Here is a 16,976-nt window from a genome sequence, read left to right on the forward strand (position 1 = left end):
AAGCATAAGCTTGCCATTGAAATTCTGTGTCAACAAACTCATGAATAAAGGTCATGAGGGTTATTTATATTTTGACGAAATCCTTTTCCTGTATTCCAATTTCAAAAATACACACTTCTTGATGAATTAACTGGCTTCATTGTCGATCCTCAATAATCATCTCCAATCATGATTCGCAATCAAAAAAGTTTGCCAAAATTGGTTTCTACTGTTCTGATGTTAATAAAAACAATACATTCAGATTCGGTGGACCCTAGGGATTCCTTCTTACTATACCATCATTAGTATGTTATAATTTAACTTTTTTCAAATCATCTAAAGGAACAATTCGTTCAGGCCAGTCTCAACACCCTACACAGTAGGTTAATGGACTGACACCTATCAGAAAACAACTACTCCCCTGGCTAATACCACGAAGGGCGTTGGATTATATCCGACAGGTGTCAGTGCAGGATTCTTCACATAAGTTATTCCTGCATATGCTGTTGGCAATACAACTGCCGCAATAGATTTTCAATTATTGGAACACACTTGCAGACCGGTTTCGGGCTGTTTGGCCACTCGTCAGTGCAAGGTAGTGTATATCATCAACATAAAGTCGATGATTTCCGATAATTGAAAATCGAATTCCGTCAGAGTATAATTCCTCGAACTAAGCTGAAGACTACAACAAACAACAGGTTTGTCGTCGCTCCATCTGCCTGTGAACGAGGTAACCAACTGCATATCCAAATTTGCCCAATTCCTCGTAAAAGGAAAAAAATCTTTCACGTATAGTCAGTGGGCATACTTGAAGACTGGCTATAAATCAAATCATCTAAAGGAACAATTCGTTCAGGCCAGTCTCAACACCCTACACAGTAGGTTAATGGACTGACACCTATCAGAAAACAACTACTCCCCTGGCTAATACCACGAAGGGCGTTGGATTATATCCGACAGGTGTCAGTGCAGGATTCTTCACAGAAGTTATTCCTGCATATGCTGTTGGCAATACAACTGCCGCAATAGTGGCCAACGAGTGGCCAAACAGCCCGAAACCGGTCTGCAAGTGTGTTCCAATAATTGAAAATCTATTGCGGCAGTTGTATTGCCAACAGCATATGCAGGAATAACTTCTGTGGAGAATCCTGCACTGACACCTGTCGGATATAATCCAACGCCCTTCGTGGTATTAGCCAGGGGAGTAGTTGTTTTCTGATAGGTGTCAGTCCATTAACCTACTGTGTAGGGTGTTGAGACTGGCCTGAACGAATTGTTCCTTTAGATGATTTGATTTATAGCCAGTCTTCAAGTATGCCCACTGACTATACGTGAAAAATTAACTTTTTTCTGTAAAAATCCGTAATATGTAATTCATAGTAATGTCCAAAGTTTTGTAGATTAGAAAAATAACCATAAAAGTGCCCTTGAAATTACCAACCAAAGTGTCGTGCTACCAATTTTCAGTGGTACAATGAATTGTGAAAAATGATCTCATTACGTAAATAAATATTGAATTATGGTATTTGCCCAAGTTTAAAATATCACAATGAAAATTTTGCATACAAATGTTCGTATTCAGATTCATGGAAAATTATTTTATTTATGTGTGTACATTTAATCAATAAGCATATTTATTTTCTTACAGATTTTTTATCTGAATAATTTTATTGTGTAGAGGTTTATCAAATTTTAAGTTGGCCAAAGGCCAACAAATCCAATACATGAAAAGCTGAACGTGGACTGTAGACTTGGCGGTTCGTATTGGATAATTTTTACTAATCGAGTTTTATGATTGGCTGAAGAGTCATAAAATTAAATTTGAAGTCATGCTACGGTGACGAATAGAAATCGGGGAGATGCGGGGATGGTTATCGCCGTCGTGTTCATTTCAGGAACAGATCGCGATTTCAGTGTTGAAATTCGATATTGGTGCAGTTATAATTATTTCAAAAAATTTGTTATCTGTCTTGTCCTTGGACAAGTGCTAATAGTAATAACGAGTGTGATAACAACGCAGACTTTTTCCAGTGTAGTTATTCCAATAGCGATGGTGAACAATGCGAAAAAAAAGTACCGGTGAAAAAGATTCGGATGCATTTGAATATTGAAACACAGAGAATATGTTTCAATGTATATAAAAATCTACATCTCAAGTTTGGTTCCTACAACTGAAATCATATGGAAAAAAATTAATACTTCCGGCCATAACGTGAGTTGCTGTGACAAAACTCTTCAAAATTGAATAAAGAAACTAGGTAGGCAAGAACAACGGTAAATAATTTTGTATTTGGACGAAACTTTGTATGACACTCACGACACAGTTACGAAAGGGTGGACTGGTGTGTACGCCTAACATGCCTGCAAACAAAGGATTGCGACTAATAGTTGTGCATTGCGGAGAAAGTAAAAGATGGGTTCCGAATTCCTTTGAAATTATGTGGAAAAACTGCAATGTTGACTGTCATAAGAACATGGAAGTTAATATTTTCGAGGAATGGTTTGAAAACACATTAATTCCAAAATCGAATGCGAATAGTGTGATTGTTATTGATAATGCTTACTATCATTCGCGACTGCTCATCAAAGTACCGAATAAAAATTTGAGAAAAGATAAAATACAAAGATTTTTAATGGATAACAATGTGTATTTTGAAGATAACTATACCAAAAACCAACTACTTGATGTTTTACAGAGAAAAACATTTGAACAAGTATTGCTGAAAAGTATAGACAAACCATACTGAGACTACTGAGACTTTCCTACTCTTTTTGTGTTTTCAATCTCATCAAGTTGATTTGGAAATTGAAACAAAGCATATCAGACAGAGATGTGAAACAGAGAATATAGAAAAGGAATTATCAAAAGCTATCATGTATTATATATTAATTGTGATTCTTACATAATCAGAAATGATTATTGAATAACGAAACCTAACTCCGACCAGATAGTTGGGTTTATTCTCCTACGCTATATGACTGACAGCGCTACGAATAACCATGATGCTCTCTAGGTGAAAGCATCTGAGCTTTTTTGTATGTGAACCTGATTTTTCAAAGATCGTCCTCTTCAAACCAAAACAGTCCAGGTTTTTTCCTCATGTTTCTTCTTGACCACAAAACAGCTGTTATCCCCTTTTCGAAACAACAAATGATACATGACGAAGGACAATTGAAGCCTACAAATTGTAGGCAACAAATAGTAGGCTTCAATTTTCAACAATAACTTTCCTCAGCATAAAATTAAAAAAATTCCGAAAATTCTCACTAATCCGATTGGTGGATGATGAATATTCAAATATTTGTTCTAATATACATTTGGTATTTGCATGTAAATATTTGTGTGCAAATATATAAACTTGTTAATATATTCACATCATCTCGAGAATTGGACCCCAGGGTGGTGTGTCGATTCTTAATCCGAACCTGCAGTTGCAGTTGAGTGATGTCTACCTGCGTAAAATAGTCTGGGTAGTGACCTCCTAATCACCTAGCTGTATGAAATATACTTTATGACTTGTATTGAAAGGAGTATTTCTTCAGGTGAGATTAATTTTTGGGAAAGTTTGTGTCTGAAAGTTACTTCTATGCATGATCTACACATCCCTCTGAAGACTTTAATGAGAAATTGATTACTTTCTTCATTTCTTTGGGAAATTCCCACATTTTTTGAAAAACAGTAGAAAGACAAATTCTTTCGTTCCCAAAAACTTTACCACTTATTCTCATACCTACTACCTACCTACCTACCTACATGCAGATGACACTCAGTTATATTATCGATTTCCTCCAAGTAACTGGCAGGTGGCAATGGAAAAAATTAACAGCGATCTACAAAAGTTACTGGATCTATCTATAGCCCATAACCTGAAATTTAATTTCTAAAAAATATCAGCCTATACTTTTTGGCCCGAAACACAAAAGACGGGAAATTGAAGGAAGAATTGAAATCCAACTTGGACAAGACTTACTACAAACAATTACAGAAAGCAAGAACTTGGGTTTATGGCTAGATGCTGATCTGAGATTTCACAAACATATAAATTCACTTTGTCGTAGCTCATACAGTATCTTACGTCAACTCTATCAAAGTAGAGATGATATTATGACTTCCAAATTGAAGTTGAAACTTTGCGAAACCCTCATATTGTCTAGATTAGCCGCGATATAATCTACGGGCCTGCTTTGATACAAACTGATGTGAATCGCTTACAAAAAATACAAAACAATTGCATCCGTCTTATGGTATGAGAAAATTCGACCATATCCCCCAAGTTCGAGGAGTCATGTTGGTTACCGATTGCTAAAACCTGACAGTTCCACCTGTCAATACACATAGCTCCACATTTACAAAAAGCCAAATTCTATTTATGAAAGATATAAAACTTTCAAATCACAGAATAATCGAGCACACGTCACACTTTTATTTTATTCCAAAACACTCGATAGCCTGCTTTTCTCGTAGTTTTATTTACAACTCTATAACCTTATTTAAGCTAAATAGATTTTTAATATTTACATTGGAATTTATAACCTTTGTTTTTTCTTAGTTTCACAAAGATTCATGAACTACTACTTATCAATGTATACTAGGTAATTATTTTTATATTTCTATATAATATAATAATAAGTGATCATTGGGTCTGAGAATCATGTGCCCTGAGCAAGCGCAGTGAGCCAAGAATGACAGCCTTCAGCCTTAGTGCGGCAAGCCGGTATGATTTTAAGATTCGAGAGTAGAGAGGACATCATTCCACCAAGGACTCCAATAATCAGAACAACCATCTTGACAGAGTGATCTGGATAGAGTCTGCGGAGTTCGAAGAGAAAATCTCGATATTTTATCCGTTTCTCATCCTCTTTTCTGACGATATTTGTCTCGCCAGGAACTGAAAACTCCACGACAAATATCGTTTTGCTCTGGTGGTCGAGAAGGACTACATCAAGCTTATTAGCTTGTATAATCCTGGGGAATGAATAGTTCCAATAAAAAGCCCATTTATTATTATTATTATTATTACTAAATATACTCAAAAAAATTCATAAAAATCGGTTAAGCCGTTTTGGAGGAGTGCGACCATCTTCACTTATTCATATTGATGTAACTGAAGAGCAGCGTTGCCGGCGGGTAAAATTTGAAATCACCAAATCTATGAAGCAAAAATCACCAGATATCAGACATTCTGTTGAACGAAAAATGAGTAGGAAATTGTGATCAAAACAAGATACACGGATTGGAACAGAAAATATATTGAAATAAATACTCATGCTGACACAATAAATGGAAAAAATTAATTAGGGATTGTATTTATATCCGTATGTAATGAATCTGTTTCGACTGAAGAATGAACAACTACTACAAAAAATACATCATCAATTCGTTAGCTAGACTTGCCCTTCACGAATAATACCTAAAAAATCAACATTATCCATGAATTTCAGCGTCATTAATAAATTTTCCTTATTTTGCATTTTGATATTTTTTATAATATGTATAGATACAAAAAAAGGTTAGGTTTAGCATTCAAAATGGGAACAGAATCACAGAACACAGAAGATATGTGATTGAACATGCCGATGATAAGAATCCGAGATTGTTGTTTTTGGTTACCGGGTTATGCGAGCGACAAGCGCAGCGTTTTTCTTCTCTCTCTCAATTTCAAATTTGTCATAAAAAACAAAAATCACCAAAATATCGCAAAAATATAAAAAGTAATCACCAAATCAAAACATTGACATGAAAATCACCGAATCTGGTAATAAATCACCAGCATTGGCAACATTGCTGAAGAGCATTTCTTTCTGATGGAGTTTTCCTTGGAGGTTTATGTAGAATTGAAGGAAATGAATTTTTTTTCGTTACAGGTGGTGTAGATGCACGGAAACTCGAACGACCGCAGGGCCCTCGAAAGGGAGGCCCTGCGAAACGTCATCAATCAGTGGAATGCCAACAGATTAGATCTTTTCGAACTATCCGAACCAAATGATGTAAGTACATAATTTTTCATCGTACAATTTGGAAAGCATGTGCAATAACATGTGAAATAATAACGAAAAATATTTTTGAAAACAACCTTTTATTCACATGCATATGAAAGAAGAAAATAGGCTCAAAATAAATCTATTCAAAAACGTCTGTTTGAAATATGTTTTTCCATTAACCAGCTGTTTCCCCCCCCCCCTGTGCGAGCTAACGATCAATGAAGTCTTACCTGTTATTGTGCAATTCCGAGCACGGGTTGGACGATAGGCAGTGAAAATCGATCTTCATTGATCGTACGACCTCGCGGCTTGAACCACCGATTCACCAGATGGTTGATTGAATGGATGGAACAAACCATCCATGAAAGCAAGATTCACCAATTTCATAAAAAGCTATGTTCCTCAATCTGTACCTGTCATCTAATGCGTCATTGTTGCATGGTGGATTTCTAACCTATGTCGAGTTATTACTCTTCAAAATTGGTATTGCTTCCATCTTATTTTCCGCCATTTAGAATTTGTCAATGAATAAATGCCAATCACTTGGTTTATATTGTTTCAAACCTTTGTTATCAATGCATTTCAAATGTCTGAACAAATGTCAATATTGTAATATTCTAATAATACTAATATTGTAATAATACAACTTTTGAAAATCTATACTGGGTTAACCGGAAATGAACCCTAGTCTAGAAGTTTAAATAGAACCCTGTATATTTTGTCCGAAGATTTGGTTGGATATGAAAATCTCTTTTCAACGAAAACTTATGTGAATTTCTGGAACTTCATCTAGCTTTTCCTAATATGACTAACAACCAGTCCGTGCAAAGCTTATTGTTAAATCATCTGAAAATGGAATTTTTAACAGGTGATGATCGACTGTATTGCCAAACATGCGCCAATCTAACTGACTTTTATAAGGAAACAAGTATATCTGAGGCACCAGTCAATGTAATAATAACACTGATGATCTTCAAACAAGACTCAACCTCTAACGGAAACAAGAAACTCTTTGGAAGGTTTGAAATAGATGAATGAATGATTTTACTACAAAAAATGTCGAAGATACAATACTGTTCATTTTTCTCTGCCAGTGAAAAGGTGAAAGTGTCAAAGCTGCTCTATATAATTGTCAGTTGATAACTACTTTTTCAATGACACAAAAAATAAACAGCATAGTACCTTAGACATTTCTTTGTAGAACACTTCGATGTCAAAGTTTAAAAAATGTTCCTTCCCATAAATATTTTCGAGATGAATGCAGTATAATATGACTTTTTTCTTTCTTTTTTTTTAAAAAAGGAAAGGAAGGATTTTTGAAAAATTTCAATTTGTGAATTTCTATTCAAAAACTGAGCAAACTCCACCTTTTGTTTCTCCCTACATGGAGTTGTTTGACAATATTTCTATAAATGACGTCATATTGTGGCCATATTGAATTTGATGAAACTACGCCGCCAATCATAAAGAAAATTTTATATCCGAACAGAGTTATATTCAAAATAATTGAATTGGATTCATTTCCAGTTAGCCCTGTATAGATTGTTAAGTGTTTTAAAATTAAAAATATCGGTTTCGACGACCTATACCTTCAATAAGAGTTTCAAGTTTCTTTCCTTATAAAAAGCAGAATGGCGCTATGTTCAATGTTTTCGTTTTTAGTCTGCATACGTAAAAGTTTTCAATGTTTGAAAATGTTTCTAGGATTCAGGTTTAATCTTCTAAAATATGTGCCAATCCATTATTTTTTAAATTTCGCCAAGCAATTGTCTTGAGTCAATAAAAATTTTGAAAAGTCCAGATACCGCAGAACGATGAATTGAAATAACATAAGAAAGGGTTTGCTTATCACCAAAATTTTGAAACTTATGAATTTTTTTCGATTAAGCTATGTTGAGATTATTCCAGAAAAAAGGAATGATAATATAAACGCAAAGAATTACTCATAAATAAAAAAAAACTCTATTTGTGAAATTATAAAACAACAATAAAAATTAATGGGCGCACCGGGGCGACTTTATTCATTCCAGTGGCGCATTTGCTTTTTCAGCTGCAGGAAAACCCGAAAAATCTGCAGCACCAGAATTACTTGTTGAAAACATTGATTTGGACTACTTTTGTCATGAGCACCGATTTCTCGATTTTTAAAATTTGTATATTCTTCTTCTTCTCAACTAACTCTTCACTTTTTCAGATGTGTGGCTAATAGAAATTATTTCTTTCCTACGAAAGTTTAGATATTCTTGAACTTCCTGAGATGTAGGTACTATAATATTTCAAATTAAAATATGACTTCATAAAATCTAAAGATCAAATTCGTTTTATTCATGAACTTTGTCATAACTCCAAAATATATTGGCTACTCAACCAACACTATTAATCAATCATTCACTTGGTTTTTTATACGAACATGATCTATCAGTAACTCTAATGAATTATCTTCGAAACATATCAACAAACTCATCAATATTACCTACAAGTATATGTCGATAATGTGATCCTAAAAAAGCGAATAACGCGACTCTCATTTTTCAGTATCATCTTCTGGAATGTGCATAAGTAAGTGGCTTGAATGGTGAGGATAGGTTTAGTACCTACTTGAAAGTCATTCCTGGAATATATGAAATATTATAGCAATATTGTATACCAGACTAATCGAATTCGAGTCTATGCATGGCATCTCGTACACATTAAAGTATATATAGCATTATAAAGTATATACGAGGTCCGGCTATTAAATAACGAGACTGGTTACGAGAAATGATTTTATTATGAAAATTACTCTACATTCGAATGCTCCCCTTCAATATACTTCCCTACCATCACACACCTTTCCATACGTTTTTTTCATTGATCGAAGCAGTGCTGGAAGTCTTGTTAGGGCCTTTAGGAGCTCTGCTGTTTTTTGCTTTACCGCTTCCATCGACTCAAATCGGGTCCTTTTCGAAGCAGATTTTATATTCAGTAACAAAAAAAAAGTCGCACGGTGCCAAATCTGGTGACTATGGCGCGTGTTCGAGCACTGGAGTGCGTTTATCGGCTTCACAGATAGCGCATTATGGACAGGTGCGTTGTCCTGGTGCAAAATCCACAATCCAAAATCCAATCCTGGTGCAAAATTGATAAATAGTAAGTCTGGTTGATAGTCTGACCCTCTGGAACCCATTCAGTCATCACGATACCGTCAATGTCGAAAAAACGATCAACATTACCTTGAATTTTGATTTTACATTCTTGATTTTTTGATTCTGGGCGATTCAGGCGTCTTCCAATGCATCGATTGCAGTTTTGTTTCAACATCGTATTGAAAAAATCCGCGTTTTATCGCAAGTAATAATGTTTTTCATCAGACCGGAATCTTCTTCTAACCTTTCAAGGAAATCTGAGCAGACCTGATGACGCAAGAGCTTTTGGTCAGAGTCAGGTTTTTTGGCACCAAGTTCGCGCAGAGTTTTGTCATGTGTAATTCTTCGTGTGAAATTTTTCTATGTGTTTCTTTATCAGCGTTTACAACCTCCGCAAACATCCGGATATTCATGCGACGATCTGCACGCACAATTTGGTTGATTATGGTCACTGTATCCGGAGTTGAAACAGTGACAGAGCGACCTAGACGCTGGTCATCTTCAGTGCTCTCTCGGCACGAGATTGATAATTGTCCCAATAGGCGTCTGCTAACAATTTATAGCACTCAATCGGAGTTTTTTTAATTCAACGAGAAATTTGAGATTGATACGTTGCTCCTGTTTTTCGTCACACATGGTTTTCGGCACGAGAAAAAAACACGTTCGTTTCAAACCGCTACAGCACTAATACTATAATAGTGACAAAAACTTGTTTTGATACGTGAATAGAAAAGATTTCCAGATACCCAACGTACTACTCGTTTTTTTCCCACCCCTCTGGGGCGCCCAGTCTCGTTATTTAATAGCCGGACCTCGTACTGTTTCGAAATTTATGTGACAAAATGAACTCCGGATTGATGCCAAGGGGGATTGAAAAAAAGTATATACAGGGTGTCATGAATTCAGATGGTGTTTGCCTATCATATTTTATGAAAATAAGGTAATTTGAACGTATGTCCTAACTTGCTTCGTTTCCGAGTAACGGGGTGTCAAAAAGTTTTACTAAAAATATTGTACTTTTATTGATAACTCGAAAGTCTTTTCGCCAATTTTGATGAAACTTTGTGAGTTTCTTAGCAGTAACAAGCGACTTCTTATCATGAAATTAGATTACGGATAATAATTCCAGTGGCGTCACAGATTGATATCTATGGTAAGAATCATTGCATGCCTCTGTTTCTCTCCAAGTTTGATATTTTTATCAGATTAAACAATCAATAAAAAAACGTGTTTGAAGACAATATTTTTAGTAAAACTGACACTCCGTTACTCAGAAATGAGGCAAGTTAGGACTCACATTCATGTGAACATTTTTTTCATAAAATATGACAAGTAATCACCACCTGAAATTTTATGATATCATTTAAGATATACCCTGTATAGTGGATTGAATTGTGGTAGAGTTGACTGTTTCAGGAAATTTTTTATCATCACACCTCCCACAGGAATCAATCAGTAAAAGTACACATCTTGAGACTATTGAAGTACACTGCTCAACAATTGAAGTGTTTTTTATTATGTGCAGAGTTTTGGACCATATTCCTATATCTGTTTTTTGTGGATATTGTAGGTATAAACAATATACGAGGGGTACTATTTATTTTTCGGGAATAGCAAATAATAACAAACATTTTTTAATGAAAATGGCTTTATTGTTTCTCGAAATATTCCCCTTTATGATCAATACACTTTTGCATTCGTTCAAACCACTTGTCAAAATAGTTTGTCCATTCCTTTCGAGACCTCCAAAACATGGTTTTTGAACGCTTCAACTGCTTCTTCGTCGCTCGTAAATCGTTGACTACGCAGTTCACCTTTACTATTTGCGAACGAGAAGAAGTCATTAGGTGCCATCCTCATCCTCAGTGCAGTCCATCAGGACTGTACGGTCCATCAGTACTTCACGGAGGATGAGTCATCAATTCGATGTTTTGACTGCTTAAAAATTTACCTGTTTGACCAGATGTCCTAAAGTTCGCATTGTCATGATGTAGAATGATTCGTCTTCGACGGCTTCCCGCAAACAAATGGTCGTGTACCACTCAGAATTGACCATTTACGGTGCTCAAGCGGAACAGTGGCCACATGACTCAGTGGCCACATTTGCTTCGCTGTGCTTCTTCCACGAACAACTTCTGTTGGATTTAGCTCGTCTTGGAATACCCACACAGTCGATTGCTGTGAGAGGTACATAAGTGGAACTAATGTGCAATATGTCACATGACGAGCTTGCATTATTAGTTCTCGCACTGCATTGATGTTTTGTGGCACAACAATTGATTTTGGACGACCTTCACGGAATTCGTCGACGATCGAACTATGACCACGATTAAATTCGCTATACCAGCGATATTCGGTGATTCATCGACACACTCTTGTTGAGATAATCCACATCGAAAGTTGTGAAAAATAATCCAACGAAAACCTTCTCTTGAAATTTAATTTTTTGGTCAAATTCATTTCCTTAACTCACTGTGAAGAAAAAAATAGCACTTGTATAGTCGAAGTAACTGATATAGTAATTCTCAAAGCTATCGGCGAACTCAACGGCCAAAAACACCAATACAAAGAAATAATGCCGCTATGAATTAGTCCACGTGGATTGAAGAACGGGCGGTTCGTATTGGACAATTTTTACTAACCGAGTTTTATGATTGGCTGAAGAGTCATAAAATCAAATTTGAAGTCATGTTACGGTGACCAATAAAATGTAGCGATGAGTACCGCCGTTGTGTCTGTCGTCAATGTTCAGTTCAGGAACTGATCGTGATTTGAGTGTTGAAATTCGATACTGATGAAGTTATAATTACTTAAAATTTTTGTTATTTGTTTAAAATGTGGTGTTTTTGGACAAGTACTAATAGTAATAACGAGTGTGATAACAACGCAGACTTTTTCCTGTGTAGTGATTCCAATAGCGCTGGTGAACAATGCGAAAAAGAGATACCAGTGAATAAGATTCGGATGCATTTGAATATTGAAACACAGAGAGTATGTTTCAATGTATATACAAATATACATATATAGTTTGGTTTCGAGAGAAAAAACTATTACAAGCAACATCAGATTTGACAGAAATTCCTTTCTCATCGATACGTAAAATAGTCAAAAACAAACCCTATGAACGTAAGACGCGATGTGATGCGGGATTACCAAATTAGATGTTCATCTAATAAAATCATTTAAAAAACAATATACGAATGTAACAAAAGCAGTGAGAATCCTACAATTGAAATCATAAGGAAGAAATTGAATACTTCATGCCATAAGGTGAGCTGCTGTGAGAAAACTCTTCAGAATTGGATAAAGAAACTAGGATTTAGATTTAAAATAATAAACATACGTCGAACAGTTATGGAAAGCAGAAGAATAGTGGAATTGCGTAACAAATACGTAGAACAAATAACTAAATATAGAACAACGGCAAATTTTCTAATTGGACGAAACTTGGTATGACACTCACTACACAGTTACGAAAGGGTGGACTGATGGTTCGAGAATGTGTACGCCTAACATGACTGCAAACAAAAGATCGCAACTAATCATTGTGCATTGCTGAGGAAGTAAAGGATGAGTTCCGAAATCTTTGAAATTATGTGGAAGAAAATGTGACTCCAATGTTGACTATCATGAGAACATGGAAGCTAATATTTTTGAGGAATGGTTTTAAAACACATTGGACCCAAATTTGGATGCGATAGTGATAGTGCGATAGTATAATAGTTCTTGACAACGCTTCCTATCATTCGCGACAGCTCATCAAAGTACCGAATAAAAATTCGAGGAAAGATGAAATACAAAGTTTTTCAATGGATAACAATTTGTATTTTGAAGATAACTATACCAAAAACCAACTACTTGAAGTTTTACAGACAAAAACATTCGAAAAAGTGCCCTTGAGAGTATTGCTGAAAAGTATGGACACACCATATTGAGACTTCCCCCCTATTTTTATGTTTTCAATCCCATCGAGTTGATTTGGGGAAAATTGAAACAAAGCATCAGACATGAAAATAATTCTGATAATAAGGTGATAGAGCTAGTTGAAGAAGAAGTATCTAATATTACCGAAGAAGACTGGCAGAAAAGGATTAAAAAAGTAATTTTAGTTGAATTAGACTATATGGAGATTGGACATTTCCATATCAATGGTGGAAATAAATTCATTATTGATTTAAATGACGACAGTGATAGTGAAACGGAGAATATGGAAGAGGAATTATCAGAAGCTTTCAAAGAAAGTTATTGAAGAGTTTTTGAAGCGATCGATTGTATATATATATATATATATATATATATATATATATATATATATTATATATATATATATATATATATATATATATATATATATATATATATATATATATATATATATATATATATATATATATGGGCTAGGTTAGTTCACAAGTGAGTGGGTCTATTCGACCCTCCACTGCAACCCGCAAAGGTTTGTTGTGGTTCGCACCTATTCAAATGCGAGTAAGTAGTATTCTGAAGTATTTTCAATGAAAACTCTGTTATTTGAATGCCTACTTTCCCACTCATCTATATAAAAGAAATATTGATATATATAATTATATATATATATATATATATATATATATATATATATATATATATATATATATATATATATATATATAATATAGTTATTGTGATTCTTATATAATCAGAAATGATTATTGAATAACAAAATTAGTTAACTCCCTAAATATTTTATTAAAGGGAACTTCTGGAATGTAGGGTGCACTATATCATTTACTTGAACTATACATCAAAACGTTGTGAGCACGTTTATGTCAAACCTTATTATGGTGTTGCCACATTTACCTATTGACATTTCCCGAAATATAAATAGTTTCCCATCCTATTAAAAGCGATTGTTAACGAAATATTTTCGTATGGTACTTTTAGGAATCTGCAAATTATCTAGCTCAGTTGTTTCGGAGGTTATTAGAAAATATACTACTCGACGTTTAAGAAAAATAAGCTATTCTTGATTAAATCTCGTAAAGGATTATCTCTCCCAATTTGAAACTTATACGAAATTCCTGGATGGTTTGTATATTTTTTATCAAATTCACCGAAATAAGAGATATCTGCAAATTTAGAAATATGCAGCTTTTCTGAAATTAGGAAAGGTTAATTATTAATGAAATTAGTTTTCCCCAAATAACGACTTGTATTTTTCATTTAGTAAATAGAGGTCAAGTTTTTCCGAAGATTCTGAAAGTTGCAAAACATGGCAAAGCCTCTCTGAACACATCGGAGGGTGTGATATCATTTTAGGTACTTTCTATCTCCAAAACCACAAAGGTTACTAACATTTAATTCGAACAAATTCTGATTTCAATGTATTACTTGAGAAGCAGTTTTCTGTGGACTCTTGTTAAACACCTGTTCAGAATACATTCAACAATTTCAGCATAAAGCTTGAGTTCAGTTCCGCCCCTGTTGGAACAGGCATGAGGTAACATTTTTTTGAACGACGTTCTTCACGCGAGGTTGAATTTCGACAATGCGAAATAGGAAGTTATCGACCTACCCAGATCAGTGAAGCGTGGCTCCCGTACGAAAAAAAATAAAGTAACGACTATGTCGCCCCCGTTGATGATACTTTACGGAACGATTAAGATCAAAACATCCGTAAGAAGTATTGTACTTGAAAAGGGGGTTCATGGATTTTAAGTGTCCACCGCGTACTTGATGAAACGGTTTATTGTTTCTGAAGAGCAACAGGTGTTTCGGAATGTGGTAAGGAACTGAATTATTTTGAAAAACGTAAGTGGGAAATATCATACTCTGTAGAGGAAGTTGAATATTTTCATTCCCACTTCACCTGCAATATATTTATTTATTTTAATTATCCATTTAGTTTTATAGGAATTCAAAGATATAATTCACTAATTTTTGCGTATCCAGAACCGTTACTGATACTTTGAACTGCTTACGGAATTAATATACAGTGAGGACGTAAAAAGTCCTATCCCTCCCCTTAACTTTTGAACGGAACAAGCTATCGAGGTCGGGTAAAATTCAGGGTGAAATGGTACTACTTTTACTACTTTTTGTCATAAAAATTATTTTGGTCACGTGTCCTAGTATCAAGAGGGCACCATCAACTTTTTTTTATGTGAAGGGGGTCACGTGGCTCCTAGTTTTGAAAGCCTTCCGAGTGTCTATCCAACACCGCTGTGTTTGTGAAAATCGGCCAAGCCGTTCCAAACTGACAAGCGTTTGAAATTTGCTTCAATTTTTTTTTGTCGTTCCCGTGTTGGTCGCTGGTTCAAGCCCCAGGCTGAAATATAGGAATCACACGTTAACAGGTAAGACCTCGTTAGGCCTTAGCTCACACAAGTTTCGACTTCTGAGAGTTATCGTTCGTAGGGGTGCATGCGACAGCTGGTTAACGGAAAAACATATTTTAAACAGATTTTTTTAAACAAAAGATATCGGCAATTCGTACACTCTGTACCAATTTCGTAAACGGACAAATTCAACTTTTCATTTGCAACTCAACAAATGAATAATTCAATATTTGAGTGACAATAATAATATAAAATTGACAATTTAAACAATTGATCTCAATAATCCATGAAAATGGGACCCATACTATAATGTAAATATCGATTTGATTGAGAATATTCAAAAAAATTCTTAAGGAGTTGTGCTTTTCACTTTGGTATTCAACGAAATGAATATGAGTACAGTCAACTCTTAACCAAGTTAAATATAAAATTATTGGAAAATAGGAGAATTTTTATGAACTTGAGTTTCCTCTTCAAATTAATAAATAGTGAGATAAACTGCCCAGAACTACTTCAACTAATCTGTTTAAAATCTGTTTTTCCGTTAATCAGCTGTCGCCCCCATACGAACGACAACTCCCAGAAGTTGAGAAACTTGTGCGAGCTGAGAACTAACGAGGTCTTACCTTTTAACGTTTGATTCCTAAAGCGGTTGCAGAATCATTCCAGCTTCAACCAGATAAATTCTCTCGAGAAAAATATCTGGTCGAGGCGGGAATCGAACCCACGATCTTCCGATCGTGAGTCGGGCGCACAACCACCGCGGCCAATTCCACAACCAATACTTCAACTAATAATTTTTTATATTAAACAAAACGAGACATCCTGACATTTTTCATATAATTTTTTTCAATACCAATTATGCTTTGAACAGTCCGGTTCCTCGTGTTCTGAAGCTGGGAAATCAATGTCATAACAAGTTAGATCTGTTTAATGTATCACTTCAGGTCTTTAAAAAACAATTGAAAAAGTTTTAGCGTTTTCGAAGCTTTTCTTTACCTTACCATTTTCTTTGTAAGTACCATATTTGTTACTACATCTTTTTTCTCGTACCAAAATTGTTTCATCTTTCAGTAATGTAGTCACTAGACATAAGGATTTATTAATATTTTGTATTTCACACTTCGTTAAATGTTTTGTAAAATTGTAAATTGTAATGAAGACATCAGACATGGGCATTCAAAAATACTTTGTAGTTCCTCACACTTTGTTAAATATGTTTTTGTGAATTGGCTCTGCCGTTGAATAAATAGATAAATAAAAATTCCATAATACCTCAACTTAAACACCCAATATCTCAAGAAATATCGATGTTAGTAATTTGGTGCTCGGGAACTTTTTTCTAGTTGATTGAATTTCCTATTGGTTATTTTTTTTGTAGCTTTTCTAATCCACAAGATAGGGACAAAAAACGAGAATTTTATGAAAAAATTAGGTTCAGTGATCCGTACTACCCCGCCAGTTTGATTCAAGATTACGCCGCCATGGACACTTTTGTAGAGCATTCAATTCTAAAAAAAAATTATCATTGACCAAAACTATACTATAAAATGCCTTTGAGCTGTAGAATATT

At 34.8% G+C, this 16,976-nt stretch overlaps 1 protein-coding gene across 2 annotated transcripts in view; it reads left to right on the forward strand.

Moving 5' to 3' along the window:
* The window catches only part of cno (adherens junction formation factor afadin), a 354,944-nt gene that overhangs the window by 72,895 nt on the left and 265,073 nt on the right, over positions 1-16,976 (forward strand). For both annotated transcript variants that reach the window (XM_074183524.1, XM_074183525.1), the window contains exon 2: positions 5,848-5,970. In XM_074183524.1, coding sequence (XP_074039625.1) covers positions 5,857-5,970 — 114 coding nt within the window. In that variant the 5' untranslated portion in view covers positions 5,848-5,856. The remainder of the gene's footprint in view (positions 1-5,847; positions 5,971-16,976) is intronic.

The sequence above is a fragment of the Leptinotarsa decemlineata genome, unplaced genomic scaffold (assembly GCF_025532065.1).
Source record: "Leptinotarsa decemlineata unplaced genomic scaffold, Ldec_3_MD MMD2_tig00026340_RagTag_RagTag, whole genome shotgun sequence".
Classification (NCBI taxonomy): Eukaryota; Metazoa; Arthropoda; class Insecta; order Coleoptera; family Chrysomelidae; genus Leptinotarsa; species Leptinotarsa decemlineata.